The sequence below is a fragment of the Clarias gariepinus genome, chromosome 11 (assembly GCF_024256425.1).
Source record: "Clarias gariepinus isolate MV-2021 ecotype Netherlands chromosome 11, CGAR_prim_01v2, whole genome shotgun sequence".
NCBI classification, from domain to species: domain Eukaryota; kingdom Metazoa; phylum Chordata; class Actinopteri; order Siluriformes; family Clariidae; genus Clarias; species Clarias gariepinus.
Window position 1 is genome coordinate 33,170,778 of NC_071110.1, and position 18,786 is coordinate 33,189,563.

Here is an 18,786-nt window from a genome sequence, read left to right on the forward strand (position 1 = left end):
CGCATCCCAGACAGACCACACGGGGCGTCCATGAGACCAGATCTCCAACCAGAAGAGGGACACCAGGACGAGTTAGACAGGTCCAGAGGACAGAGGGGGTCTGGATCACTGGCAGCTCAGGAGAGACAGGTGTAGTGAGACAGACAGACTGAGACAGAGAGAAAGAGAATATTTTTCATATATCATGTGGAAAATTTAGATAAATCGCAGAAAAGTATCTGACTTGTAGACTGTGTGTAAAGTCATATAGCTCAGGTTTTCTCCATATTTCTGCAAGAAATATAAAAGACACCGGAGATGAGGAACAACTACTAAAAAACATTCAGTTTTCATTGAACCCTGTGTTTCAGAAAAGTCAAATTATTGTCCTGCATCGAGCAAAGACAACAACTAAGGAGATCAAGTTGAAATGACTGGAATTGGGTTAAGATCTGTCCAAGACAGAATTAAACCATGTAAGGACAGAGCTGAAGCTTCAACTTCAAATTAATGTGATTTTTGATCACTTTAACATACGGTGAAGTTGCATGGTAAAAGAAGGATGGACAATACAAACCAAAACTATGTTTAATAGTAAAAGTAAGAGCATATACACACACACACACACACACACACAGACACGTGATGAGATTGGGAGTAAACAGCTGTGTGTCCATAAGAAAACCCCTTGTTAGTGAGACTCATCAAATAAAGGGCTTCAGATTTTTTAGGGAGCATAAAGCCTGGACTTGGGAGCGATGGAAAAAGGTCATGTGGTCATGTGTTCCAACAAAATATTAGTTGTTAAATCATGTAGAAACAACACATGCAGGCATTTATTATCTTCTACAGTGTTACAGAATGATGGATTTGCATTGTACACAGTGTTGGGTTCAGTCATGCAGAAATCTTAAGACTCCGTAAACTATACACAGTACTGAGAATTTACACACCAATCAGCTTTAACACTGCAATGTTCAGAAAGTCTCTTATTAGGAAATGTGTAAATGTTATTCAGGAAACAGTTTGTTTCATCAGACTATTTAATAAAACAGTAACTTATGGAAACAGAACTGCACGTGAGAGCAGGGGTGAGAGGGGCGGGGCTAGAGTTTGACATCTCTTTGAGGTCAAGCCTTTGAAATTCAAATTCAGAGTTTAGTAATTATACTTTAACATCATTATACTGATATATCAATATATTTTATTTAATTATATAAACTAATATAATTATACACGAGTATTAAGTTAGTATATTTGTTTGTAGATTTTACTTTGTTCTCTTTACAAACATCTCAGAATGAATGACCATCATTTATTCCCACAAGCCAATCACATGTTTATAATCATTTAGCATCTTTTCTACAAATGGATAAACTTCATCGAAGACTCGGTCTAACTTAACCTTCTTAAAACTAAACTAAACTAAACTAACTAAACTTATGTCTCACGTGACTCCATGAGATCTTCTAATTTCTGAAATGTCAAATATTAATTATGGTAAAATAATAATAAATTATTTTAAATTATTAATATTTGTATTTCTATATAATTAATACAATCAAGCAGTAGATGTTGAAGTTAAAAGTTAAACGTTAAAAAAAATTTGAAGTTGAATTAGAAGTTGAAGTAGAAATATAAGCTACAATGCAGCAATACAAGTAGAAGATAAAAGACAGCAGTAGGTTAAAAGTTGAAAGACAGCAGTAGAAGTGGAAGAAGAACTAGAAGTTAAAAGAGAGGTTAAAGTTAAAAGACCGCAATAGAACTAGAAGTTCAAAGACAGTAGTTAAAATTAAAAGACAGCAGGAGAAGTAGAAGTTAAAAGAGCAGTAGAAGTCTCTGAGTTCAGTGCTTTGGAAATTGATATTTACACAACAAGCTTCTCTGCTCAATGATCTGTGAATCAGAACGCAGAGAGTGTTCGTGATATACAACTCAACACAAGGACACACAACATTCACACACCCATGGTCATGCTAACCGCTATTGTCAGTCTTTACTTTCTGTATGGTTTTAAAGAAATCTTGATACCAGAGGTCAAAAAATAATGAATTCACTCTATTAAATATCTGACCATAAATCTATTTCTGAACAAGTGTGTGTGTGTGTGTGTGTGTGTGTGTCTGTGTGTGTGTGTGTGTAATAAACTGTGTGTATTTTGCATGTTTCTGCTTGACACAGTGCTGTGCTTTCGCTTTCTGTAAAATTCCTGTACGTGTTTATGTTTGATACATAGTGTGTGTGTGTGTGTGTGTGTGTGTGTATACAAGACAAAACCACTAGATGGTGATGAAACTTCACACATGGTCTAATTCATCACAGGTGTGTAACTTAGTGTTAAAATTCTACTTTTGAAAGATATGAGAAAGAACATAGTGTAGCAGACACAATCATGTGTGATAATCAGAACATCAGCTGATAATCTATAAAGTTGTCACCTTGACTTTGATTTCTGGATCTGGTCCAGACCCCAGCTGCACCACCTGTATTCCGGGCCAGGGGTAGCTCAGTGGTTAAGGCATTGGACTACGGTTCAGAAGATCCCAGGTTCAAACCCCACAACCACCAGGTTGCCACTGTTGGGCCCTTGAGCGCGGCCCTTAACCCTCAACTGCTCAGATGTGTAATGACATAAAAATGTAAGTAGCTCTGGATAAGAGCGCCTGCCAAATGCCTAAATGTATTCACGCTTCCTAAATTCTCCCGCCCCTCCCCGTTTAAATGGTGCAAACGTTTTGAAGAAGGTGGCTTGGAGCACACTGCAGTCATTTACGTGAACATTCGGCAAATGCAACACCTGAGCCTTGAAAATCACAGATTTATGACATTCACCAACACCACTTTCACGATACAAAAAAAAGATATTTAAACAAAAATCAGAAAACCCCCCAGCAAAGATAAATTGTGAAATTTTGATTTATAATAATAACAATATAATAATAACAATATAATAATAACAATAATAATAATAATAATAATAATAATAATAATAATCCTTTGTAGTGCCTCACCCTTTATCAAACAATAAAATTCTCTTTGATCTCTGAACCCGCAATCTGCCCTTCTCCTGACTCGGGTGTGATACAGCAGGCCATAATCCACTCACTAATTATTAATGAGGATTACTCTTCATAAATATAATATATAAATGATAAGACATGTGGCCGTGAACAATAACTGGAGTAATTATAAATTTATAAATATTAATAGTTCAGTTTGCTCTTTATTTTGATACAGATGTACTTTTTATTTATTCTGATTAATTGATATTTTCAGTTTTATATTTCTCAACAGCTTTGCAAGATTCTGACTTTACACGTTTTTAACCAATCAATGTAAAAATATAATTTTATTTTATTAATGTGTGTTGAGTTTATAACACTGTAAATATTATTTTTTCTTATTATTATTATTATTATTATTATTATTATTATTTTAATTAGCATTTTTTTTTACATGCTATACATTAAAGTTTATTTTTTGTATTGTTACTATTAATTTGACTCGCATATAAACTACATTCTCCCTCTTGGCTCATGACCCTTCCCCATGCGAGTGGAACTTTGCCCAGCAATAAAGATGTTATTTTTTTCCCACTAACATCAGGGTCATTTATTAAGAGCGCGATTAGCCGAGTCACATTACCTGAGAGCCAGATGTTTGTGTAGCGGGCGCTCTGCTCAGGCTCGCTGCTGATCATCATGATTCGGTTTCTGCTGTGTGTCCTGTGCCTTCTTCTGACCGCCTCGGGGAAATCTATACAGCGTAACTAACATTTATAATTCACTTTTCAATTAAATTCTCTGTAGCTAATAATTTATATGTATATACATTTTCATTTTGAAAACTACATTACACTAAAACACATCCGTTTATCTAAATTAATCCTGAAATGTTAAAAACAGCATTTACCTGTAAGATTTCTCTTCCAACAACTTAAATAGAATAAATAGAAAAATGCATTAAATTAAAAAAAAAAAAAATAAAATATATATATATATATATATATATATATATATATATATATATATATATATTTATTTTTTATTTTTTTATTTTTTTTGCAGTGGACGAGGAGAACCCGGAGTTTTGGAGAACTCAGGCTCGGGCGACACTAAACTCGGCTCTCAGGAGAAAACTCAACACTAATGTTGCCAAAAACATCGTTCTGTTCCTCGGAGACGGTAACATTCAATCCAAACATGTCTTAAAATCAAGGTTTTTGATATTATATTTTCATTTATGTAAATTTTCGTCTCTGTATACAATAATTATTTGTGGTTTTATCGGAAAGAAACAAAAGTCCTCATTCGTACATTACAGTAAAACCTTGGATTGTGAGTAACACATGTAACGCATGCACTTTGTCTGCTGTGTCACATGATCACAACTGAGCCAATCGTCGCCCATGCTCAGTCTCAATGTGCGTGTGTCACTTGTATAGTCAACATCGGTGCGCGTGTGTATACTGTTTAACCTTAATATTGTGACCATGTGTGTGTGTGTGTGTGTGTGCGTGCACGCGTGTGTGTGAAAGTTGTCCTACACAGTAACCCTCTCTCTTCTCCTCTCCTGTCATTTTACTTCAGCTTCACACATTCACACACGTACACGCTAACGTGTACACGAAACACTGCTCTGTTGGGATTTCAAAGGTAAAATGCAGGTTAATGTGTTTTAATTTTAACTTTATATTTTGTATTAATTATTTTTAGATGAATATTTTTGGGTTATGGAACAATTCATCTAAGTTTCCGTTATTTCTTATGCGGAAATTCACTTTGATATACGAGTGTTGTGATATACAAGCACACTTTCGGAATGAATTAAGCTAATAAACTTCCACTGTACCTGACTGCTCGCACCACAGCCTCCTCAGCTCGAACCTTCATCCTTTAAACATGTAAATATTGAAACAAGTTAAAAGGCAGAAAGTTTTTGTTCTGGGTACAGAAGTAACAATAAATTTACTAATCATAATGTCTAATGTCACATCTTACACAAATGTGTGTGTGTGTGTGTGTGTGTGTGTGTGTGTGTGTGTGTGTGTGCAGGAATGGGCGTTACCACAATCACAGCTGCGCGAATACTGAAAGGCCAACTGGAGGGACGTCCAGGAGAGGAGACGGTGATGAACATGGACACGTTCCCTTACGTCGGTCTCTCTAAGGTATACACACACACACACACACACACACACACGCACACACGCACACACGCACACACATATATTTCCATGCACAACTACTGTACATACAGTATATGTGTGTGTGTGCAGGTGTATACAGTAGACTTTCAGATCCCGGACAGCAGCTCCACAGGGACAGCGTATCTCTGCGGTGTGAAGACGAATCTGAACGTTGTGGGTTTGAGTGCTGCTGCGCGGAACGGTGTGTGTCGCTCACAGACAGGAAATGAGGTCACGTCCATCCTCAAATGGGCAAAAGATGCAGGTACACGCCTGTCTGTCTGTCTGTCTGTCTTTCTCACTCACTGATCTTCTCTCCTTCTCTCCTTCTGTCTGTCTGCCTCAGTCTGTCTATTTATCCATCTGTCTGTCTCTCTGTCTTTCTCTTGCGTTCTCTTTATACTGTATATCTGTCTCGCTCTCTCTTCAATTCAATTCAATTCAATTCAATTTTATTTGTATAGCGCTTTTAGCAATTTTCATTGCCGCAAAGCAGCTTTACACAGTCAAAAGAATTATTTAAGTTTGTATGAAATGTGAATTTGTATGAATCAAAATGGTCAGTTTGTCCCTGGTGAGCAAGCCGAGGGCGACAGTGGCAAGGAAAAACTCCCTGAGATGGTAATAGGAAGAAACCTTGAGAGGAACCAGACTCAACAGGGAACCCATCCTCATCTGGGTGAAACAGAAAGCAGTAAATGATCTGCATTTATACAGTGTGTAGGGTGGGAGGCAGTTCAGCTATAATAGCTGATGTTAATTGATGTTAATATGGAGTCCAGGTGGTTATTGAAGACCCAGGTAGACTTGTAAGAAGTTCCAGTCCTGAACTATCGAACTGTCAAGTCCCCAGAGAAACAGCTGCCAACACCAGTCAAGGCCAGAACCATTTTCTAGGTAGAGAGAATCATTCCCAGACACCAGACGCATCCCAGAGAGACACACGGGGCATCCATGTGACGAGATCTTCAGCCAGAAGCGGGGCACCAGGATGGGTCAGACAGGTCCGGAGGGCAGAGGGAGTCTGGATCACTGGCAGCTCAGGAACGACATGTGTAGCTCGACAGAGAGAGAGAGAAAGATTGAAAGGGGGAGACAGGAGGAGAGAGGAAAAAGAAAAAGGGGGGGAAAGAGAAGAAGAAGAGGAGAGATGGCAGTTAGGTATGGTCACAGTCACACAATGTATAATGTGAATGTATATTAACTGTAGAGTGCAAGCAGAGACTCCGGCAGGACTAACTATGACATCATAACTAAAAGGGAGAGCCAGAAGGAAACACAAACTTGAGGGCTTCCTGACATGTAAAGCAAACAATCACCTCACCGTCAGCAAACCTGAGTGATCAATGAGAGTGAGGAAGACAGCATCCAAACATACCAGTTCACCATAATACTCTACGTCCATGAGTCCCCCAGATCTGCTCCTTTACCTATGGCAAATCTATTTATAAAAATGCTTGGCTAAATAAATAGGTTTTTAGCCTGGACTTAAACACTGAGACTGTGTCTGAGTCCCGAACACTATTTGGAAGACTATTCCATAACTTTGGGGCTTTGTAAGAAAAAGCTCTGCCCCCAGCTGTATTTTTCATAATACGCGGTACCGACAAGCAGCCTGCATCCTTTGATCGAAGTAGGCGTGGCGGATTGTAAGACACTAGCAGTTCGCTCAGGTACTGCGGCGCGAGACCATTTAATGCTTTATATGTCAAGAGTAGTATTTTAAAATCAATGCGAAATTTCACAGGGAGCCAATGGAGTGAAGATAAGATAGGGGTGATGTGCTCATATCTTCTGGTTCTGGTGAGGACTCTCGCTGCTGCATTCTGGACTAGCTGAAGCTTATTTATGCATCTAGCTGAACAACCAGACAGTAAGGCATTACAATAGTCCAACCTAGAGGTGATAAAAGCATGAACTAGTTTTTCTGCGTCGTTTAGCGACAATAAATTTCTTATTCTGGCAATATTTCTGAGGTGAAAGAATGCTATCCTGGTAATATTATCTACATGTGCTTCAAATGAAAGGCTGGAATCAATAATCACACCAAGGTCTTTCACTGTTGCATTTGATGGAACAGAAAGGCCATCTAAAGTTACGGTGTGATCTAAAATTTTACTCCTAGCTGTATGCGGTCCTATGACTAGAACTTCTGTCTTATCCGGATTTAGCAGAAGGAAGTTAATTAGCATCCAATTTCTTATGTCCTGCACACATTGCTCAATTTTAGTAAGCTGTTTTTTCTCATCAGGTTTTGCTGAGACATATAACTGAGTATCGTCAGCATAACAATGAAAACTAATACCATGCTTACGGATTATGTTGCCCAGAGGAAGCATGTAAAGGGAAAAAAGCAGTGGACCTAAAACTGAACCCTGCGGAACGCCAAACTCCACTAGAGAACATGCAGAATAATCACCATTTAAGTCTACATACTGATAACGATGGGTCAGATAGGATCTGAGCCAGGAGAGGGCTGTACCCTTAATTCCCACTACATTTTCTAATCTGTGAAGAAGAATAGCGTGATCAACGGTGTCAAAAGCTGCACTGAGGTCAAGTAGTACAAGCATAGTTACACAACCCTGATCAGAGGCCAATAGAATGTCATTTACTACTTTAACGAGCGCTGTCTCTGTACTGTGATGAGGCCTAAATCCTGACTGATACAGTTCATGTATGCCATTTCTATGTATATATGAGCATAGCTGCTCCGCTACTATCTTTTCCAGAATCTTAAAGATAAAGGGGAGGTTTGATATTGGTCTGTAACTGGACAGCTGACAGGGGTCGAGGTCAGGTTTCTTAATTATTGGTTTGATAACTGCTAATTTAAAAGATTTTGGAACATATCCAATGCTGAGTGAAGAATTAATTATTCTCAACAGGGGTTCTATTATTGCTGGTACTATCTGTTTAAGAAAATGTGTCGGTACAGGATCTAATATACAGGTTGATGAATTTGAAGAAGAGATGAGTGAAATTAGTTCATTCTCTTCAAGGGGAGTAAAGTATTCTAGGTTCTGATCAGACATGGCTAGATTAACATCTGCATCAATTACATTGTTCGGTTTCAAAACCTCAATTTTATGCCTAATATTTACAATTTTATTATTTAAAAAGTTCATGAAGTCCTCACTATTGCATGATGTTGTTGTGGAGATTTCTGCAGTGGTCTTATTTCTGGTTAATTTGGCTACAGCATTAAATAAGAATCTAGGATTACTTTTGTTATTTTCTATAAGAGTGGAAAGATATGTTGATCTAGCTACACTAAGAGCTTTTCTATAGTTCAGGATGCTCTCCTTCCATGCTATTTGAAATACTAGTAATTTAGTTTGACGCCAACTCAAACTCTCTTCTATCTGTTTGCTCGACTAATTGTCTGTCTCTCCATCTGTATGTCCCCCTCTTTCCAGACTTGTTCTCCATCTGTCGGTCTCTTTCTTTGTCAATCCATCCATCTGTCTCCCAGTCTGTCTTACTATCCATCTTTTTATAGAGTGAGGTATGTCTAAGTCTCATTGTCGGTTTCCCTTATTCTGGCTGTCTATCTATCTATCTATCTATCTATCTATCTATCTATCTATCTATCTATCTATCTGCCTGTCTGTCTGTCTATCTGTCTGTCTGTCTACTTGTTGTATTAATGTCTCACCGTCCCACTCTGTCTCTCTGTCCGTCTGCCGCTATTTATCTATCTTACTGCACTTCAATTCAATTAAATTTTATTTGTATAGTGCTTTTAACAGTTGTCATTGTCGCAAAGCAGCTTTACACAAGCAAAAGAATAATTAAAGTTTGTATGAAATGTGAATGAGTATGAATCAAAATGTTAAGATTGTCCCTGATGAACAAGCCCAAGACGATGGCGACAGTGGCAAGGAAAAACTCCCTGAGATGGTAATAGGAAGAAACCTTGAGAGGAACCAGACTCAACAGGGAACCCATCCTCATCTGGGTGATAATGGATAGCAGGGATTGATCTGCACTCATACTGTGTGTTAGGAGGCTGGAAGTTTAGTATAACAGGAGACGTATTTAAGTTAATATAGAGTCCAGTTTGTTATTGGAGGCTCAGGTAGAACTATCGAGCGACTGCAGTCACGAGTCCTCAGAAAACAGCTGTCTGTATCAGCCGAGGACAGGACCGTCTTCATGGTAAAGTGGAACTGTCCCCAGTCACCACACGCATCCCAGACAGACCACACGGGGCGTCCATGTGACCAAATCCCCAACCAGAAGAGGGACACCAGGACGAGTCGGACAGGTCCAGGGGGCAGAGGGGGTCTGGATCTCTGGCAGCTCAGGAGCAACATGTGTAGTAAGAGAGAGAGAGAGAGAGAGAGACAGGTAGAGGAAAAAAGAGAGGGGGAGAGAGAGAGAGAAGAAGAAAATAGAGAAGTGGACAGAGCAGAGATAACAGTTAAATCTGGTGATCAAACCTGAGTGATCAAGAAAGCTTGCTTTTCGCTGCTTTTGGTCCTATGACTAGAACTTCTGTCGCATCGATTTTAAAATACTACTCTTGACGTATAAAGCATTAAATGGTCTCGCGCCGCAGTATCTGAGTGAACTGCTAGTGTTTTACGAACCGCTACGGTTTGATCTGGTGATCAAACATGAGTGATCAATGAGAGTGGGGAGGACAACATCTAAACATACCAGTTCACCATAATACTCTACGTCCATGAGTCCCCCAGATCTGCTCCTTTACCTAAGGCAAATCTTTTTATAAAAATGCTTGGCTAAATAAATAGGTTTTTAGCCTGGACTTAAACACTGAGACTGTGTCTGAGTCCCGAACACTATTTGGAAGACTATTCCATAACTTTGGGGCTTTGTAAGAAAAAGCTCTGCCCCCAGCTGTATTTTTTTATAATACGTGGTACTGACAAGCAGCCTGCATCCTTTGATCGAAGTAGGCGTGGCGGTTCGTAAGACACTAGCAGTTCACTCAGATACTGTGGCGCGAGACCATTTAATGCTTTATACGTCAAGAGTAGTATTTTAAAATCGATGCGAAATTTAACAGGAAGCCAATGCAGTAAAGATAAGATAGGGGTGATGTGCTCGTATCTTCTGGTTCTAGTGAGGACTCTCGCTGCTGCATTCTGGACTAGCTGAAGCTTATTTATGCACATAGCTGAACAACCAGACAGTTCCGTCTGTCTGACTGTCTCTACGTCAGTCTGTGTGCTTTTGTTCCTGAAAGACAAACAGAAATATTTAATCACACATAGATAAACTAAAAGTTTAGATAAAGTAAGGCGTTACAAAAGTTTAACCTAGAGGTGATAAAAGCATAAACTAGTTTTTCTGCATCGTTTAGTGACAATATATTTCTTATCTTGGCAATATTTCTAAGGTGAAAGAATGCTATCCTGGTAATATTATCTACATGAGCTTCAAATGAAAGGCTGGAATCTATAATCACACCGAGGTCTTTTACTGTTGTTCTTGATAGAACAAAAAGGCCATTTAAAGTAACAGTGTGATCAGAAAGCTTGCTTCTTGCTGCTTTTGGTCCTATGACTAGAACTTCTGTCTTATCAGGATTAAGCAGAAGGAAGTTAATTAACATCCAACCTCTTATGTCTCTCATGTAAGCTGATTTTTCTTATCTGGTTTTGCTGAGACGTATAACTGTGCGTCATCAGCATACCAATGAAAGCTAATACAATGCTTATGAATTATGTTTCCCAGAGGAAGCATGTAAAGAGAAAAAAGAAGGGCCTAAAAGGGCCCAAAACTGAACCCTGTGGAACACCAAACTCCACTTGGGAACATGCAGAATGATCCCCATTCAAATCTAGAAACTGATAACGATCAGTCAAATAGGATCTGAGCCAGAAGAGGGCTGTTCCCTTAATTCCTACTACATTTTCTAATCTGTGAAGGAGAATACTATGATCGATGGGGTCAAAATCTGCACTGAGGTCGAGTAACACAAGTGTAGTGATGCAACCCTGATTAGAGGCCGATAGGAGGTCATTTATTACTTTAACGAGTGCTGTCTCTGTACAGTGATGAGGCCTAAATCCTGACTGATACAGTTCGTTTATGCCATTCCTATGTAGATATGAACATAGCTGCTCCGCTACTATCTTTTCCAGAATCTTAGAAATAAAGGGTTTGATATCAGCCTGTAATTGGACAGCTTAATGGGGTCCAGGTCGGGTTTCTTAATTAGCAGTTTAATAATTGCTAATTTAAAGGATTTAGGAACATACCCACTGCTGAGTGAAGAGTTAATTATTTTCAACAGGGGTTCTGTTATTGCTGGAACTATCCGTTTAAGAAAATGTAGGTATAGAAACATACAAGTTGACGATTTTGCAGAAGAGATGAGTGAACGTAGCTCATTCACTGTAAGTGGAGTAAAGTGTTCTAGGTTCTGATGTGGTGTGGTTAGTTTATAATCTGTATCACTTACATTGTTTGGTTTGAACTTTTTGCCTTAATATTTATGATTTTGTTATTGAGAAAGTCCTCACTGCACTTCCATCTTCCGTCTGTCTGACTGTCTCTACGTCAGTCTGTGTGCTTTTGTTCCTGATAGACAAACAGAAATATTTAATCAACCATAGATAAACACACAGTTCTGTTTAGTTATTATGTTAATTATATTTGAAGTGGAAGCTCATCCTGAATAAAATTATCATTTATACACACTCCTGACCTGCTGACCTCACTGTAACTTGTGTGTGTGTATGTGTGTGTGCATGTGTGGTGTGTTTAGGGAAGTCAATCGGCATAGTAACAACAACACGTGTACAACACGCCACTCCGGCGGCTGCATATGCCCACAGTGCCAGCAGGAAGTGGTACAGCGACGCTGACATGCCCGCCATGGCCAAAAGAGACGGCTGCACCGACATCGCCTCCCAGCTCCTCTCCAACACCGACATTGATGTGTGTGTGTGTGTGTGTGTGTGTGTATTCTTGGATATGTGTCATACATAGTACTTATGTGAATTTTTGTGTTAAATGAAAATGTATGTTTGTATATATGTGCGTGTGTGTGTTTGTATGTGTGTGTAGGTGATTATTGGCGGTGGCCGTAAGTATATGACTCCTAAAGGTACGCCAGACCCTGAGTATCCCACGGACCCGTCCTCAGCCGGCGTGAGAGAAGACAACCGCAACCTCATAGACGAGTGGATCAACATGAAGAAGGGAAAGGTAGAGAGAGAGCGAGAGAGTGAGAGAGAGAGAGAGAGAGAATGGTAAAGAGAGACCGGAGAAGGATAGAGAGACAATGATAAACAAAGTCTGAGTGGATAGAGACAGGAGTGAAAAATAAACAGAAGAAGAGAGAGAGAGGATGTGAAATAAGGATGATGAAAGTAGGAGAGAGAAATCTAAAGTTAAAAAAGATACAGAATGGGAAAGAGAGAAGAGGTGAAAAAGAGATTAAGATATGTGCAAATAAATAGAAGGAAAGAAAAAAAGAAAGAAATGATAAAGAAAAGTTAAAATGGAGAGACAGAAATAGATAAGCTAGAAAGCTAAGGAGAAAGACAAAGTGAGAAAATAGTTAGATAGATAATGTAACGACGCGGATCTCACAGCTCGAGGCGCGCGCCACTTCCGGGTTTACATCTGGCGAGTCAATTCTGGAGTCAACTCGTGCCCCCGGATCAGTGACTCAATTACCCCATCTGGTGGCTCGAAACTCGACTACCCCCTCCACAGCCGTATGCGGGTGAGCCAGAGCGGTACAATGCCGTTATCCTACAGTGCTCACTAGTATTCGAGCTGCAATCATCCAAATTTCCATTGGAACGAGCGAAGGTTGCATTTATGGTGTCTCCGCTCACAGGCCGAGCACTAAAGTGGGCCACTGCAGTGTGGCAGCACCTTCTCTCTGAGCATGCCAACCTAAGTGCACTTAGGGCTACTTTTCACCATCCGCATACGGCGAGCAGTGTAGTGTCGCCTCTCCTTTCCATTCTTCAAGAGGGGCGATCTGTAGCTAACTACACAGTCGAGTTTCGTACCCAGGGTGGAATGACGCAGCCCTTATGGCTGCGTATACATAAAGGCTCTCTGAGCAGCTGAGGGATGAGCTAGCCAGAGTTTTATATGCTAGCCATCCGGGTGGATAACTGCCTTCATGAGTATCAGGCCAGAAGTTCCGGCAGCTCCAGGCAGGGAACATCTTCTCCACCCAACAAAAGCCGCTCCAAGCGCCTAGCCTGTCGCACCTCCTGGTATAGGTGCAAAGCTTCACCTCTGCTCATGGAGACAGAGCCCTTCAGTTTTTGGATTTTTTGTACATTATAAATAAATAGGAGGGAATGTAACATTCTGGGAAAGCATCCACACTCCCTCTGCCCTCCGGACCTGTCTGACCCATCCTGGTGCCCCGCTTCTGGTTGAAGATCTCGTCACATGGATGCCCCGTGTGTCTCTCTGGGATGCGTCTGGTGTCTGGGAATGATTCTCTCTACCTAGAAGATGGTTCTGGCCTTGACTGGTGTTGGCAACTGTTTCTCTGGGGACTTGACAGTTCGATAGTTCAGGACTGGAACTTCTTACAAGTCTACCTGGGTCTTCAATAACTACCTGGACTCCATATTAACATCAATTAACATCAGCTATTATAGCTGAACTGCCTCCCACCCTACACACTGTATAAATGCAGATCATTTACTGCTTTCTGTTTCACCCAGATGAGGATGGGTTCCCTGTTGAGTCTGGTTCCTCTCAAGGTTTCTTCCTATTACCATCTCAGGGAGAATTCAAATTTCATATAAACTTAAATAATTATTTTGATTGTGTAAAGCTGCTTTGCGGCAATGACAATTGCTAAAAGCACTATACAAATAAAAGTAAATTGAATTGATTTGAATCTTGTAGATTTAATCCCAACCCAGCGTGAATCAAATCTATGTGCTTAATTTAAGCAGCTTAAAAGTACAATTGGAAATTGGGTAACGAAACCCCACCAAACTCCTTTGGTTTCATCAAAACTGAAAATTGAAGTCTGGGTTCCTTATAATTCCAAATATACCTTGAAATTGAAGAATTAATCCTCTTGAAAAACTTTGTATCTAAGTAACATGGTAGATTTTGGAATAGGAAATTAAATTTTGGAAGGATGGTCAAGTTAATAGTGCAAAGCACTGTAGTAAAAAACATCTATCTCATAAGTCCTCGGTAACAGTGAACGCCCCGAGGGGATCTAGGTTTTTGTTTCAGTTTCTAGAGCCCCGTCTGTTCCCGCGTAGATGGCGGAGCTCTGGTTATTTTGTGTTATCAGTTTTCTTTTGTTTCCTTTTAAAGTCCTTAATCAATAATCTCATGCCATCTTCAAATGGGAAGGTTTTCCCGTTCCTGTCATAAGCACTTTCACAAACTCCTATTTCGTTGACCCCCTAAAGCCCTGCGTCAGGGCTCTTATCATTTTTAAAACAATCTCGTCTTGCGGCTCTCCATACCGCACGACATAACTGATAAAGAGAGAAACAGAGAGAATAAGAGACAGAGAGAGACAGAGGTAGAGGTGTGGCCTAAATATTATAGGCGGAGCTTGGACACTAGATTATTTGAAATATAGACTTACGCTGATATTTTATAAAAGTCTTGCTGTAAATGTAGCACTAAGTGGACATGCCAAACCATTAGCATAATCGCTGCATTAGCCTTGTAGCTAAACCAGCTTCTCTGTCCGCGTGTCTGCAGGTGGCTCGCTACGTCTGGAATAAGACAGAGTTTGATGCCGTGGATCCCGAGACCACCGACTACCTGATGGGTGAGTGTAATGTTATTATTAATTATTAAAATAATAAAGAGTATGGAGGATTCTGATTGGTCAGAAGTGACTTCAAAACTGTGACAACAGGAGAGTATTTTTACTGTAACCTTATATTTCCTGTTCCTCCTTAGCCCTGTTTGAGCCCAGTGATCTGAGGTTCGAGGTGGAGAGAGACCCGCTCATGGATCCCTGCATCACGGAGACGACTGAGAAAGCCATCCGCATCCTACAGAAGAACCCCAGAGGATTCTTTCTCCTGGTGGAGGGTAAACGTCAATCAGACGAACCGATCAACACGATCCATTGATAAATTAACAAGTAACATTCTCTCCAGCGGTCTGGCAGTTTTAAATCAGGAAACATTAAAAGGGAAATCTACCCTAGTGTGACATAAATTAGATTTTAATCTTTTTTTTTTCCTGCATACGCTGGACGCTCAGTACTTGGGGTTTAGAATTTTTACTTTACTTTTTTCTAAGATTTTGTGTAAAAATGTGAAACAGTAAACACTACACTAGGGTCCCTAATGAAGAGCAGTGCTAGAACGTTTACACTCCTGAAGTTAAATGTACAGTGTGAGCAGATCTTTATCTACATATCGCTAAAAAGGGAATAAAATCAAACAACTACAAAAAATTCTATTAAATTAAATTAAATTAAATTCATTTTATTTGTAGAGCGCTTTTAAGAATAGTCACTGTCGAAAAACCGCTTTACAGAATCAAAAATTATGGAAGTTTGTGGGAAACGTGTGTGAATCAGAATGATCAGATCGTCCCTGAGGGAAAAACTCCCTGAGATGGTAATAGGAAGGAACCTTGAGAGGAACCAGACTCAACAGGGAACCCATCCTCATCTGGGTGATAACTGTGTGTTGCAGGAGACATACTGGAGATATCTTAAAGTTAATTTATAAACTTAAATCAGACTAAAATAAAATTTTTGAAATGTGTAGAGAATAAATTATACATGCAAGTCCTGGTAATTACATGCATAATTTGTTCCGTACACATCTATAAAGTTTTATTTTCTGTTGCATTTTCTTCGGACGCTATAATATCAATATCATGATAAACTAGTGCATGTATCACAATATTTTAAATTCCTTTTTTTCTTTAAAATCTAAAAACAGTTACAAACTCTGACTAAAGCTAAAGCTATTTATTTATTTACTTATTTACTGACTTATAGCTGCTATAACATAAGTGAGAACAGGAACTAAGCTGTTTCTTGAACATTAAACATGACTATAAACAGATAAAGTGTTTATTTATTTACTTACTTAATGACTTATTTATTTATTTATTTATTACTTGCTTAGAATTCTCAATATTTACAATAAACATAAGACTACAGTTTGGCTCACAAAATACAGTATATATATATAAATCTATACATCATCATACCTTTTACATATTGCAGTAGTGATTTGTTATAATCGTTATAAAAAATAAAAACTATATACTTAAAAATATATATGATTAAATAAAAAGTATTACATAAGTCTTTTACAGATTATGAGGAAGCGAGTGTTTATAACTGCTTTAATGTAAGTAAAAACAGAACTAAGATGTTTTTTTTTACACATGACTATAAACAAATAAAGTGTCAAAGGAAATAAATGACTGTAATCACTGGTAAGCTGCTGTGGTGGTGTAAGAGGAATAAAACTCTTATAGACGTGCTGTTAGAGGGAAATACTCACCTTCAGGATGAGATCAGTGACTCTGCTTCATCACACCACTTCATCATTGATTATTTCCCTCTAACAGCGTGGCACTGAGTGTTTTGTTCCGTATTAACACGCTCGCTGGAGCGAGGCGGATCAGTGATCAGTGTGTCGTGGCTGCAGGTGGACGCATCGATCAGGGACACCATGCCAGTCGTGTCTCTATGGCACTGCATGAAACCGTCGCACTTGACAACGCCGTCGCCCGGGCACTAGAGCTGACCAATGAGGAAGAGACGCTGAGCATCGTCACTGCTGACCACTCCCACTCGCTCTCATTTAACGGGTACCCCTTCAGGGGCAACAGCATCCTGGGTAAGTGTGGGTGCAAAGTTTAGATGTTCTTTTGTGAATATCTGGCTGAAGATGATGGAAAAATCAAACATTCTGTGTGTTAATACGTGTGTGTGTGTGTGTGTGTTTCTGCAAATCTAAGGTAAATCTCCTGTCTTTGGGACGGACATGCTCCCCTATACCACTCTGATGTACGGAAACGGTCCTGGACACAAAATCATCAACAACAAGCGGCCGGACATCCGGAAAGTGGACACAAGTGAGGGCTACATACACTTCAATAGGCACTTATTTCAAAAGTTTACAAACGTTTACAAATCTCATCACCGTACTGTGCTTGTAGTCAATCGCTTTAACGCCTTCATTCAGCAGAAATTTCTGTCCCAGTTTGACTTGAACGCACCTTGTAGAAAGTGGACGAGGATTTACAGCTGCTATCACTAATTTAATGTAGACAGACATTAAATGTAACAACAAACAGATAAAAGGTATGATGTTGTTATTTAATAGATAAAGATGTGTAATTGGAGTTAAATTGCTGTGGTGGCAGAGGAATAAAACACCTGAGGATGTGCTGATGTGAATCACGTTAGTTAAACAGTTAAGCTAGTTTGACCTTAAAGCTCCTCCTTGTATAAGTGCATTCCTTTAAGTAACGTTTTTAAGCAAAATGCATTCAGACCTTGGAACCGTCTGTGCCTCTGTCTGTCCCTCAGAGAGTAAGGACTACGTGCAGTACGCGGCGGTTCCTCTCGACACGGAGACTCACGGTGGCGAGGACGTGGCCGTGTTGGCTCGAGGCCCTATGGCTCATCTGTTTCAGGGGGTTAATGAGCAGAGCTACATCGCTCACGCCATGGCTTACGCAGCCTGCGTGGGAGCCAATCAGAACCACTGCTACACTGCCCGCAGCCCCGCCCATGCCACGCCCTGATTCAACATAACCAGTTTAATTCATTTTTCTGATTTATTAATCACAGTTTGTTAAGTCTCTATTTTTCTTCAAATCAGTAAACATTCTTTATTTTATCCCCAAGTATTTCTTCTGTTATTTTAATCAAAATTTAAAATAACGAGATGATGAGACCTCATCTCTAATAAGCATATTAAGATTCAAATATATTTAATCTACTGTAGTGTTGTAGATGTTTACATAAAGGTGTGGGATAAATGAAAAACTTTTTTATGAAGTGTAATTTAAATTTTCCAGTAAGAAATTAAAACATGATGCTAATTCTATGCCAACTGTTATTTACATTTTTGTAACTTTCTAATGATAATTTTTTTTAAAGCATAAACTCACACTTACATTAAGTTTTTAGAAACTTCATGAAGCACTTTCAATAAGAATACACATCTGATAACGTTATATAGTTTTAAACATCTTAGTTAGTTCTGCCAGGAGCGGAAGGAAAATAACTTGTTAAATAAAGAAATCAACCATAATCTGTTGATAATAAATGGTGTTTGTGAAACTGTTGTACTGTATAAAAGCGATATCACACTTGAGGTTGTGCTGTTGTACTGAATATCAGCACGGCTGTGATATTTTCAATACTTGTGACAATATCCTCATGACCACGCCCACATCACGTGCTGATATTGAGTACAACAACATGACCTCAGAGGGAAATATACCTTAATTCATTTTTTTTTATCATTAATATTTGTTTTCTTTAAGCATAGTTATTATCCTTTAGAACATTAACATTAGTGACATTTTAAAGTTTAACAAAATAAACATACAGTACTGTGTAACACTAATGTTACATTAAAATTACATTTTAAGCTCATCAGTAAAAAGCAATTTAAAGGAAAAAATGCTGAATA

General features: G+C 39.1%; 1 protein-coding gene across 1 annotated transcript; it reads left to right on the top strand.

Moving 5' to 3' along the window:
- Positions 1 to 3,623: 3,623 nt before the first annotated feature.
- On the top strand, positions 3,624 to 17,983 carry alp3 (alkaline phosphatase 3). Its single transcript, XM_053506716.1, has 11 exons — positions 3,624 to 3,747; positions 4,050 to 4,166; positions 5,037 to 5,152; positions 5,261 to 5,435; positions 11,913 to 12,085; positions 12,215 to 12,355; positions 14,861 to 14,930; positions 15,065 to 15,199; positions 16,786 to 16,977; positions 17,099 to 17,215; positions 17,673 to 17,983. Exons 1-11 carry the CDS (start codon positions 3,684 to 3,686, stop codon positions 17,888 to 17,890), a joined length of 1,518 nt encoding a protein of 505 aa, XP_053362691.1. The 5' UTR covers positions 3,624 to 3,683; the 3' UTR covers positions 17,891 to 17,983.
- The last annotated feature ends 803 nt before the right edge of the window (positions 17,984 to 18,786 follow it).

What these genes read in the sequence shown, in the direction of transcription:
- alp3 (XM_053506716.1), top strand. Translation starts at nt 3,684, where the DNA reads ATGATTCGGTTTCTGCTGTGTGTCCTGTGCCTTCTTCTGACCGCCTCG. An exon ending in ATTCTTTCTCCTGGTGGAGG is followed by an intron (nt 15,200 to 16,785) that starts GTAAACGTCAAT and finishes TCGTGGCTGCAG; the next exon opens with GTGGACGCATCGATCAGGGA. An exon ending in CAGGGGCAACAGCATCCTGG is followed by an intron (nt 16,978 to 17,098) that starts GTAAGTGTGGGT and finishes TGCAAATCTAAG; the next exon opens with GTAAATCTCCTGTCTTTGGG.